Source organism: Colobus angolensis, unplaced genomic scaffold (genome assembly GCF_000951035.1).
Source record: "Colobus angolensis palliatus isolate OR3802 unplaced genomic scaffold, Cang.pa_1.0 Scaffold229, whole genome shotgun sequence".
Classification (NCBI taxonomy): Eukaryota; Metazoa; Chordata; class Mammalia; order Primates; family Cercopithecidae; genus Colobus; species Colobus angolensis.
This window is the reverse complement of record NW_012115477.1, coordinates 1,336,544-1,349,844: the sequence shown is the minus strand read 5'-3', so window position 1 is coordinate 1,349,844 and position 13,301 is coordinate 1,336,544. Positions and strand designations below refer to the sequence as shown.

The following is a 13,301-nucleotide window of genomic DNA, read 5'->3' as shown; positions in this document are numbered from 1 at the left end:
AGGGCTAATATCCAGAATCTACAAAGAACTCAAACAAATTTACAAGAAAAAACCAAACAACCCCATCAAAAAGTGGGCAAAGGATATGAACAAACACTTCTCAAAAGAAGACAGTTATGCAGCCAACAGACACATGAAAAAACCACAATAAGATACCATTTCACACCAGTTAGAATGGCGATCATTAAAAAGTCAGGAAACAACAGATGTTGGAGAGGATACGGGGAAATAAGAACGCTTTTACACTGTTGGTGGGACTGTAAACTAGTTCAACCATTGTGTAAAACAGTGTGGTGATTCCTTAAGGATCTAGAACTAGAAATATCATTTGACCTAGCAATCCCATTACTGGGTATATACTGAAAGGATTATAAATCATGCTACTATAAAGACACATGCACATGTATGTTTACTGCAGCACTATTCACAATAACAAAACTTGGAACCAACTTAAATGTCCATCAATGACAGACTGGATTAAGAAAATCTGGCACATATGCACCATGGAATACTACGCAGCCATAAAAAAGGATGAGCTATTGTCCTTTGCAGGGACATTGATGAAGCTGGAAACCATCATTCTCAGCAAACTATCACAAGAACAGAAAACCAAATACCACATGTTCTCACTCATAGGTGGGAGCTGAACAATGAGAACACTTGGACACACAGCAAGGAACATCACACAGCAGGGTCTGTCGTCGGGTAGGGGGCTGGAGGAGGGATAGCATTGGAAGAAATACCTAATGCAAATGACGAGTTGATGGATGCAGCAAACTAACATGGCACATGTATACCTATGTATCAAACCTGCACGTTGTGCACATGTATGCTAGAATTTAAAGTATAATAATAAAAAAAAGATCACTGATCACAGATCACTATAAAATATATAATAATGATGAAAAGTTTTGATATATTATGAGAATTACCCAAATGTGACTCAGAGACAGGAAGTGAACACATGCTATCGGAAAAGTGGCACCAATAGACTTACTCAGTGCAGGATTGCCACAAACCTTCAATTTTTAAAGTAAAATGTAATGAAACAAGTTATACGTGAAATAGGACTAATTGAGGATGTTTCCAGAAGTAGAAAAAATATGTTCATGGATAAGTAATTGCAAATCATGCTTCCCACAAAGAAACACGTATCAGGTTGGCCTCAGACTTCTACTCTTCAGTGCTAAATCCCTTGAACATTTGATCACATTTCCAGACTTTTCAGACAAAAAACTTGTGTCCCAATAAGTCTGTCTTCAAAACATGTGCGAAGGTAATAGGATTAAATTCTTAGGTATAAAAAGCATACCCCCAAAAAACTGTGTGTGTGTGTGTGTGTGTGTGTGTATGACACACAAAAATAATATGTATTATATAACTACATATTTATAAATATATTTTCTACATTAATGTTTATGTTATGATACATGATATATGTGATCAAGTTGAATTAATCTCCCAAATAAAAACGATAGCTCTTTTTATCTTCTTCAGTGATTATTAGATGGGTAAATTTTGGAAGAGTTTTTTGAAAGAAATTTCATGCACATATATTTGAGGACAGCAATTTAAAAAATAGATTTCCTGACAAAAGGAAAAATTACTCTGTCCATTCTAATATGGGTAATAACAGAAGCTACTCTAGAAGGCCTTAAGACATGCACACATACACACACACACACACATATACACTGTATATATACACATATATACAAATATACACACATACTTTCAGACATACACATACACACATGCACATAGATATGTATACTAATACAAATTACTTTATCCTGTTAAAGATAAGCTTATAGAGTAAAAAGTATTGATTGGAAAATAAGTATAAACATATTTTGATAGAAGTTACCTCTGAGTGGTAGAATGATGAGTGACTTTCCATTATAATATTTTAGATTTACCAAATTGCCTTCAATGAACTTGTATCAATTTTTATAATTCTCAAAAATATAAATGTTACCATGAAAGTTCAATTAATATATAACAATTATCTCAGGACCTGCTCAGTGGCTCACACCTGTATTCCCAGCACTTTGGAGGCCAAGGTGGGTGGATCACCTGAGGTTGGGCATTCAAGACCAGCCTGACCAACATGGAGAAACCCCATCTCTACTAAAAATACAAAATTAGCCGGGCATGGTGGCACATGCCTGTAATCCCAGCTACTAATGGGGCTGAGGCAGGAGAATCACTTGAACCCGGGAGGCGGAGGTTGTGGTGAGCTGAGATTGCACCAATGCACTCCAGCCTGGGCAACAAGACCGAAACTCCATCTAAAAAAAAAATTATCTTTTAAAAATACTTTTATGCAATTTATGTCTACTTTCTACTCTCAGGAAATAGACTGAAGACGGCATCTTTCCAAAACTGACTAAACTCAGATAATATTTCTCCCTTGGAACATTTTTTGTTCTTGTCAGAAAGGGAGTTGTATGGCTAATCCAGTGGGTTGCGGAGGATGCACATGGATGGTGAAGGTTTAAATGATGTGCATTGAAAATTATGTGACTTTTGTGTTAAATAACTTTTTAGTAGCACCAAAAAGTATAGCTCTTAGAGGATAGATTTAAGCCAGCCTCCTAGCTCTATAATGTATCTCTGTCCACTACCTTGCCGTTTAGCGGAACAGCTATTGAGAGTGTGAGATCTTATGACTTTTTTTAAAAAAAAAAAAAAAAAAATACAATAGCCTCTCCCCTCCCCCATCTGCAGTTTCTCTTTCTACAGTTTCAACTATGGTTTGAAAATATTAACTGGACAATTCCAGAAATGCACAATTATATAACAACCAAACTCTCAGTTTTAAATTGTGTATCATTCTGAGCAGCATAAGGAAGTCTTACACTATCCCAGTGTAAGACCAGCTTGCCCAGGATGTGAATTATCCCTCTGTCCAGCAGCTCCATGCTCTCTCTATACCACCATTAGTCATTTAGTAGCTGTCTTGATGATCAGATTGACTGTGGCAGTGTCAATAGGAACCCATTTTTCTTGTAAGATTTTCAGTGTAAAGATGCAACATTCTTGTAAGTTTAAATAAGCTAACAAATATTCCTCTGAGTTATTGTAACTTTTGAATAACTTAGTTATCCTTTAGCAGAACAATAGTTACAATGTAACTTTTACTTTCAGTGTATTCACTTTTAATTATTTTTTACTTCATAATGGCTCCAAAGTGCAAGAGTAGTGATGTTGACAGTTCGGATATGCCAAAAACAAGCCTTAAAGGGCTTCCTTTAAATGAAAGGTCTAAGTTCTCGACTTAAGGAAATTAAAAAAAAAAAAAAAAACCAATATGCTAAGGTTGCTAAGCTCTACAGTAAGAAGGAATCTTCTATCCATGAAGCTGTGAAAAAGAAAAAATAAATTTGTGATTGTTTTGCTGTCCCACCTCACCCCGCACTGCAAAAGTTATGGCCATAGCATGTGAGAAGTGCTTATTTAAGATGGAAAACGCTATAAATTTATGGGTGGAAGACATGAACAGAAATGGGTTCCTATTGACCTCAATTGGTTCAATAGTATGGGCTGTTGTAGGCATTCCCTGGGAGTCTTAGAATAGCTCCCATGCAGATAAGAGGGTCTACTGTATTCCTAAAGAACATATGTGAATATTCCTTTAGATTGTTTAACATGTCTGCCACAAGTAGATATTAAAAAGTCAAAAGAAAGGAGATTAGTGCTTAAAATATATATTTTCAATCATAGTAGAATGAAAACCTTATAGTTCTCATCTGAAATCAAGATCATTAGAATTACTAAAGTGATTTTTGAGATCATGTGGATTACACTAGTATTCAGGTTACAGGAGAAATTTAAGTTTGGATTAAAGCCAGAGCAATATGTGGAATAGCAGAGTGAAGATGGTGCATTTCATTTCCTTAGGTTTGGAATAGTACTAAATGAATGTTACATATCAAGTATATATATATTTTAATCCCAATGCCAGTGGAGAAGCTATTATTATAAATTGCACATGTTGCATGATTTTAAAATATTGTGCCTTTTTCTTGTAAGATTTTCAGTGTAAAGATGCAACATTCTTGTAAGTTAAAATAAGCTAACAAATATTCCTTTTAGTTATTGTAACTTTTAAATAACTTAGTTATCCTTTAGCAGAACAATAGTTACAATGTAACTTTTACTTTCAGTGTATTCAAATTTGAACTAGTAAATTTGTAAGTGTTTATTATGAAATTAATATTCATTGATTCCCCTAAAATGTTTATTGAATGCCTATTAAGTACACAATCCTGTGTTTTCTAAAATAATTTTATATAATCTCTCATGTGGGCAAGGAATTGCCTCATCAAATCCATTATGTATGAAAAGAATCTTAAGTTCACTTTCCTATTTGTTTTTGGAATACATGCTTTGATAAATACTAAAATGCTGACGTTATGAGGGGGAAAAAGACCTAACTCTCTGAAATCACCTAGTCTTTGTTTGAATGATCAGGGTAGGATTATGTCCTGTTTATGTTACTGGGTTTACAGTCCACCCTTCCATCTGGATTCTTCTAAGGTCTACAAATCCTATCTATTTGGCAACACAGTTTCCTTAAACTCCAGGTTCTCTCTAATGTTCAGATATCTTGCTTCATTCATTCAAAGGAACATATGAAAACTGGAAGACACTGAAGTATGTCAGAAAAGGGCCACCCCTCTTAACCAAGGAAAGAAACTTTATCCATAGGAATACAGTAATATACAGCAGCAAACTTGGGGACATCAACATGAAACTTTGTAGTTAAGCTTACTTAAAGAATTTATTTTTAATATTATTTTAAATTTTTAATATTATAATATTAAGGAAATTATTTCAGGCAATGGAAACAGTTATCATGAAAGAATGGATGTTACTCTGTATTTTCTGAAATATTAGGGTTGAATAAAAGACACTTTCAGGAGAAAGAATAGAGAGTAGGTAATTCTTAAAGGCTATTGCTCTTTCTACATGTAAAAAATTATTCCTCTGTATCATGTATCCGGTTTTGAGCAAAAACTCTGTGAATCCACAGGGATAGCACCAGGCATGAGTGATTCAAAGGCTGCCACTAACACTGGGCAGTGTTCCTGGGTTTTCCGGAATATCTGGGCATAGTTTTGCTATGCTCCTGGAAGTAGGAGAGTCAGAGGCAATGGCTAGTATGGAGAAAGAAAGAGACCCAGCTCATAGCTCCTAGTATGGAATGTTTTCTTATGGCATAAGACATTATAAAAAGTAGCTCCTATGCATACTTATTAAAGATGCCTACCAAAGTTAATTAACTTGGCCATTTCATTCATTGATTTTTAAATAAAAGATAGTATCAAGGCTTGGGAATATCGTTTTAGAAAAGAGATTTAACTTTTCCAAGCACAAAGGCTTGCATGAAGTCACAGAAGCCACAAAAACAAGCTCTGAATCCTGAAAATGAATTTAAAAATAAATCAGATAACTCAAAAGAGCCTTTGGGGAAAGCACATATAAATTCTCCTTCTGCAGCATCCAAGTTATGAGTCTATTAGGGCCACAATATCTTTCATTTGATCAGCCACAGTTTGAGAGCACGGAACTAGAATGGAGTAGAGTAGACAAAAAGAACTAATTATCCACGCATATATTTACAGCACTGTTCCTTTGCAGAGGGAATAGCACCCTTTGTGTGTGTGTGTGTGTGTGTGTTCCACACTTAACCTTCCTTTGGCCTTGGAATTATCTGGCTTGTTTTCCTCTGTAGTCAGGTTCTGAAATATCAAACACAGCTGTAGACAAAGGAAGAGGTTGGTCAAAAAGCCCACCCAGAGATTCCATAATAAATAGAAATGAAAGTAACATACATAGAATCAAGTACAGTTTGCTTTGGTACTATAGAATTCCATGAGTCATTTGCATGGGGAACCAGAAGAAAACAATGAAATAAAACAAAAAAAACAAACTGGTTAAAGGGCATTCTTTGGAGTCAAGTGAGGAAGCCAAGCATCATAAATTTCCTAGTGGCTCGGCAGAAGGTAAGAGATTGAGGAACACTGCTAAAGAATATTGCAGGGATTTTCATTTCCAAAAAACTCATGCACCTGTTGATGTATTTTCCAGGCCCTTGGATGATAGCAATTTATGAGGCTATTAGTACTAAGTCCAAGATTTATCAGATGTGCTGTTTGTCTTATAGCCAATATAACCTCATAAAATTTGGGTTCCACTGGGTTAAAAGGGAGCGTTCTACTATTGGAGTTATTCGGAGCATTTAAATCGGTTAATCCTGCAAGAACGGTGCATTTAGCCTGCCTATTAGAGAGAGTCTTTAAGGATTCCTACCAGTTGCAGAGCCAGGCTGGAGGGGGCGGTCCATTGCTGGGTGAGGTAAAACAGAGGCAGCAGGGGAAGAGTGAGTCCTGGAGACAAGACGGTGTTTCTCTAATCCATCCATGCCAACCGCAGGCAGCGGCGCTTGGCGCACAGAGAGCGCACGTGTGTGCGGGGGTTCCAGGAAGGGCTGTTGCCAAGAAAAGAGCACAGTAGAAAGAAATGTGAGACAAGGTTTGAGGGAGACACTGAGCGACATGTCAACAAATTAAGTTCATCAGGTCAGAGACATAATAAACGGTGTGAAGGAAAAAGAAAAAAAAAATAGAGAAAGGGAGAGAAAAAACAAGATCCAGTCAATAAATCCATTCAACAGATGTTTTCACACTGACAGCCAGGGCCTGTCTGCCTGGCTAAGGAGGAGGTGATGGCAGGAGGCCTGTCAGTTTGAACTGATTGAAAGAAACAAACCTTTAACCTCAAGAGTAACGTCGACTTCGACTCATTTCCTACTTAGATACCAACGTTTTGAATACAGCCCCAGAACTGCCACACAACGTGGGAGAACAATTCAACGCTTTCAAACTGCCAGTGACGCCTAATTCTGAAAATCCTCTCCTGAATTTATTTCAGTGAATATTGTTTATGAATTCGATGAATGTCTCTAAAAATGACCAATTACACAATTGTATTTTGACACCTTTCAGTCTTATATATTTATATAGAAAAAAATGAATATTTCATAGTTTGTATGGTATAATTTCAACACTGTAAAATTATTTGGTTTTAAAATATAGTATTAAGTATATCCTCAGTGATTTAACACTGTTATTATATTCTTCATCCTTCCCAACTTACCGAATCAGTGAATCACAGTTTGGAAGTTTATGGAAAATTCACTTAGTTTCAAAATTCACTTAGTTTCAAAATATATATTTTAAATATATATTGTTTCATAATTTTATTTAATAAAGATGTATTTATTAATAAAAATATTTATCAAAATATATATACTATGCTGTGAATATTTTCTCTTCAACCTAAGAGAATTCATAAGCTTTATGCTGTTTTTATTTGTCTTTCCTAATGAATATGAAGAATAGCTGAATAGTGGTGAAAAAACATGATAATCTCCTGCAATGTATAAACTGTTGCTCCAAAGGTTACCAGCGTACTTTTAAACAAGTCTAATTCTTGTAATTTTATAAATGTGTCTGCTCTTCTGCTTCTGCTACCTGCCTGACTAGTATTTGTTCTTTCAAGACTTGAGGCAGACATTACTTCTCCTTAGTTAAGGCCTTGCCTTAACCTTCCTGCTAGACTAGGTGCTCCCCTTCTACCCAACATGTGCCATCACAGGTCATACTCATCCTGTATTTCCACCCAAGGCTTGCTACATGCTAGGTGTACAAATTACACTTGCTGAGAAACTTACTGAGAAAGCTAACAAATCTGTATACAACACAACTGTACTCATTGCATATCAAATGATTTTATGTAATTGTAGCTTTCTCTGTACATGATATGAGTTAATGCTGCATATAAATCTATAAATTGGGATTATAAATATAGATTTAATTACAGACCATAAGCAGAGATTTCTGAATTTAGAAAAAAGTAAGAATGACTTAAAATTAATGTTAAAATAGGTAATAATTAATGTATATGTTGTTACTTCTGTTTTGCTCTACAGAATAATCAAACCATCAATCAGTTGGAAGGTATATGTCACATATTGAGGCTTTGGGCATTTGCTTTGATGATTGGGATGGATTAGTCAGGGACCTAGTTCTAGCTACAACGGTTTACACACTTTTTTTACAAGAGTCTAACTCTCCTGTTTTCTTGAGTGTCTTGTGTTCAATGTCCTGAGGACACAGCAGTAAGATTAATATAGTCCTTTCTCATATGGAACTTACTGTTACAGGGAATACAAATATATAATTATGATTTGGGGGGTTCTGTCGGGAAAAGGAAGCTTTTCCACATAGGATCTATAATTCCTGGGTACATGTTTATCTGATTTTTTGTAATATCCATCTCCTCCCTTTCTTTCTGCTGTAATTTCTTCAACTCCGGTGTAAAACATGGCAAAAGGTTCCTAGCTGATCACCCAACTTCTAATATCAACCAGTCCTATTCCTTCCCGCAAGAATTCTCTTCCTGAAGCCCTGTGGTAGCAAGACATTAACACAAAAAGATTCTGAAGGTAAACCCAAATTTGAAGAACCTCTACAGTCTGTCATTTGTACTCTCCTTTCCCGGAGGCTAACCTACATTTTAAACCTTAGATCATTTATTCCTTTTCTAAGTTCTAGCCAAATACTGTCCACTGAACATCAGATATCATTCCGAGGGCTGCAGTATGACTTTCATGGGTCCTGTGCAATTTTATCATTGTGGACTCCAAAAAATACTATTAAAAACTACACTCTAAGCCTACATTGGCATACATTGGATTCATTATTATATATTCATGTTATTAGATTCATTTTTTTCTGATTAAGAAATTAAAATGTAAAATGTGTTGTGGGCCCCTAACAGTATATCATAGGCTCTGGGCACTGTGTCTGCTGTGTCTCATGGATATATTGACCATGATCCTTCATGCTTCTTCCAAGCCATCCTTTCTAGATCACCCCTCTATGTGTGGCTATGAAGCTCCACATTCAGCTCTACACACATCCTCTAAGGTCCACTTAAAGTTTCACAGTCTCTTTTGAACACTCACATTAATTGTGCTTTCCCCTTCTGTTACATTCCCATCACATTTTGTTTTTCTCTCTCCTTTTTCTGCCATAGTCTTTTATATATTAGAGTTATTACATTCAGTAACTATTTCTTGAGCTCACACTCCATGCTGGACACGTTGCTAGTGTGCAGAACCTTTTTTATGCTTATTCTCTAGTGAGGAGACAGATACTAAATACAGACATGCATCCCATAACAATATTTTGGTCAAGGATAGACCGCATATATGACACTGGGCCCAGAAGATTATAATGGAGTGCAAAAATCCCTTTCACCTACTGACGTATTAGCCTTCCTAATGTCATAGCACAATTACTTTAGTTTTAATAATTTAGTGTAGCCTAAGTGTACAGTGTTTATGAAGTCTACAGTACATGCAATAATGTTCTAGGCCTTCATGTTCACTCATCAGCCATTCACTGACTCACCCAGAGCAACTTCCAGTCATGCAAGCTCTACTCAGGGCAAGTGCCTTATCCAGGTATATTATGTTTTACCTTTTATAATCAACTGTATTTTTATTATACTTTTTCTATGTTTATATACACAAATTGCCTACAATATTCAGTATAGTAACATGCTGTACGGGTTTGTAGGCTAGGAAAAGTAAGCTGTTACATATGGCCTAGGTGCATAGTAGGCTATACCATCTAGGTTTGTGTAGATATGCTCTATGATGTTCGTACAACAAGGTAATTATAAATACAGTGAGGGCTATATCTGAAAAAATCAGGATGGTATGAAAAACTTAAAAAAATACCTGCTGAAGAGGTTCAGGGAAATTTTGTTTAAGAAAGTGATATTTAATTTTAAATATGAAAGACAAATTGGAATTAGCCAGGTGACAAATACAAGGAGAAGCTCTAAATACATTTTGCATGTGTGTGTGCATGCACATTTGTGTGTGTGTAAAATGATCTGTCCTTGTATAATGTTGAAAGCTCATTGAACCAGAAACTGGATATAACTCATCTTTTAACTTATTTTCTGCTGCATTTTATATATTTTCTCACACTTTCTAGAAGATATACTATTTCATTTGTGCATTAAGCAAATGCAATAGATATTTGGAAATTAAAGGCCATGTTTCTTTTTTTTAATCACATGGCCATGTTTTAGATGACTGGGGTTACTAAATATTTTTTTCTCTTAATGAATTGTTTGATTGTGTAAGGACTCCATTTAAATAACACCACCTACTACCTTTCTTTTTTTTTTAAAGTAAATATTTATTACTTTACTTGACCTTCACTGAAACCCTGTAAGATAAAAGTTTGCTAATTCAAAAGCATTATGTAAATGTTACATGATAGTATAACACTTCACAATTCAGTAAGCAGCATCCTACCTGTCCAGTGCCTACCAGAAGGAATATGGCAATATAAGTAAGAAACAAATAACTACTTGTTCAATATTAATTTGTTTGTTACTTGTAAAGTTCATCCAATAGCTATTGCTCATCCAAAAGGCAACAGTCCTTGTCCTGCATTGTACAGACAGCAAAGCCGATTTAGGATGTTGTAGGTTGACACCCAAAATTTAGGCACTGGCACCTTAACTGCAGTTAGTAAGTTCCACGAAGAGATGACCTTTGGCTGCTATATATTCCCATGCATATCTTTCCCATGCAGTGTTTCACACATAGTGGGCTTTAATAATATGTATTATTCAATTTAAAATGAATGCATAATAAGGAGATATATATAATCATTCTTAAGATCGTATTATAAGGATAGGATAAAACAAGAAAACATATTATAAGCAATCACAACACAAAATAATCAAGAAATGGCTGAGAAAAAAATATGAGAAATAGAGTCCAGACAAAATGATTACCAAAGGACAAAATCCTAAAATTATTTTGTGTTGGAGCCAAGAGAAAATGTGAGGAAAATTCCAGTGATTTGAGGATTACTTTTCCTTTGTACTTTTATGTCATTTCTAAGTTTTCTGCATATTACCTATATTAAAACTGTAATTAAGAAAAAATGGTAAATGTTATTTAAACTAAACAGTCAAATCTTCCAAACACTTTATTAGGACAAATTCATAATTATTGGAACTATGAACAGAGATGGGCCAAACATTTTTGAACTTTCTTTCAAAAATAGTACTATAGAAGAAAGAGGTTTATTCACTTTCAAAGAGTTGATTGCAACTATACACTTTTACAAATGAAATGTGGCTTTCAATGTATAAGAAGAGTTATAACAATCCAGTAAACCACATATTATTATACTGCATGTTAATCACTGAGTTATCATTAAATGCCAGGTCACTTTTATTTTAGGATAGATATCCAGCCTCATTAACAAAAGCATCCTTCTTGAGCTTGAAAGCTGAAATTACATTTTTCTGTTGTCTCTGGAATGGATTGAAATGTTTCACTAAACCAGTTTTTTTACTATTAGTAGTTATAATGAGAGATAATTTTATTCATTTTTATACTTCTAAGTAAGTATGAAAGAGCATGTTTCTCTCTTACAGTGCCGAAAAATTAAAACGTCAAACAGTTCAGAATCTACTGTTAATAAAAATTAGAGGAATATCCAAGTTAAGAGTTTACTTACTGAGCACCATTAGAAAATGTGTTATCCCCCTTTAAATGAATAGCTAACATGTTCCCCACAAAAGCATTTTTTATTAACATTTATTTTACATATTCTTTATTGAGTATTTTTTATGCAGTAAAAGTCTTCCTTTTTCAGCTGATTCAACTGGGGACTTGGTTTTGATGACTTATTTTGCCAGATTGTCATTCTGGAAAATACTCTCAGCTAACTGAGATATGTAAGACAACTTTTCATTATATGGTGTGGTCTAAGGCCACTGTGCCCAAACATCTATTTACTCCCACTGATAAAATTCATGTTAATTACTTTGACAGAAGAGTTGTTACGCAACTATTTTGTAAATTCCTCGGTATTGCCTAGTAAAACATCAATGTCTTTGTGGCCCCACCATTCTAAGTGGTAGTGCATAGGCATTGCCATCATTTGAAAGTGGGTAGGGATAGTTCTAGAAGGTCTTTGTATGACAAGCACAATGTTGTGGCTTAGAATGAAATATTTTCTTGGGGGTGGCTTGCCAATGGAGACTATGAGGTGCTAAAGTCCCTGGGTTAAGGAAATCACATGGTTCCATGTTTTGTAATAACAGTGATTTCTTTGTTCTGTTTTGTTTTGCTTTCTTGTTGCTATCACACAGGGACCAAATGTATAGCTTCTGGGTTTTCACTTTGCTCTGGATGATCACATTTGCTTCCTGACCTGTGGGTGGTTACTCATGGTCTATAATCAATATCATCATGCAACTTTAGCAAGAGCAAATAACAGAAATCATAAATCATAATGCATACTCTGAAAATACAGAGCAAGAGACACTCATAGACTACTTTGAGGAGAGTTAATTGTTTTAACACTTTAAAGAACAATTCACAACATTTCATACAAATAGTTTATATTTACTATAAACTCTAGCAAATATGGTGAGTGAAAAAACAAGCAAAAGAATACACGAAAAAAATTTTTTTCCAAAATTTGCAAATTAATATCACATATTAAATGTTAATGAAATTAATAAAAAGTAAAGACATACATGGAAAAATAAACAGCAAATTCAGAAGAGAAGGAATGGGAGGGACAATGGGAGAGAGATACATAGGAAACTTGAATTGTACCTGTAGTGTTCTATTTCTTAAGCTGGATGTTATGAGTGTTCATTGTTGTAATATTTATACTTGTTAATTGTTTAATAATTTTTCAAAAATAGAATTAATGCTTATAGCATGTTTGTCATATATAAAACACCAATATTATTATAATAACTAACATTCCACATACAGATACCTTTATTGTAAACACTACACTTTTGTAGAAGAAAAAGAAATTAAGACAGAAAAAGTAAAAATAAATGAAAAAAGAAAACAAAAATAGGCTGGGCATAGCAGCTCACACTATAATCGCAGAACTTTGGGAGGCCAAGGCAGAGAAACTCTTGAGCCCAGGAGTTCAAGACAGACTGGGCAACATAGGGAGATCCTATCTCTATAAAAAATTAAACAACACAAAAATTAGTTGGCATGGTGTCACATGCCTGTAGTCCCAGGAGGCTGAGGAGGGAGGGTCACTTGAGTGCAGCAGGTTGAGACTGCAGTGAGCCATGATCAGGCCACTGGACTCCAGCCTGAGTGACAGAGTGAAACTCTGTCTCAAAAAAAGAAGAAAAAAAAGAGCATAAAAATA

General features: G+C 34.9%; 1 protein-coding gene across 2 annotated transcripts in view; it reads right to left on the bottom strand.

The window, feature by feature from the left end:
- The window catches only part of HDAC9 (histone deacetylase 9), a 921,220-nt gene that overhangs the window by 260,504 nt on the left and 647,415 nt on the right, over positions 1-13,301 (bottom strand). For both annotated transcript variants that reach the window (XM_011944150.1, XM_011944151.1), the window contains exon 13: positions 6,319-6,496. In XM_011944150.1, the coding sequence (XP_011799540.1) occupies positions 6,319-6,496 (178 nt within the window). The remainder of the gene's footprint in view (positions 1-6,318; positions 6,497-13,301) is intronic.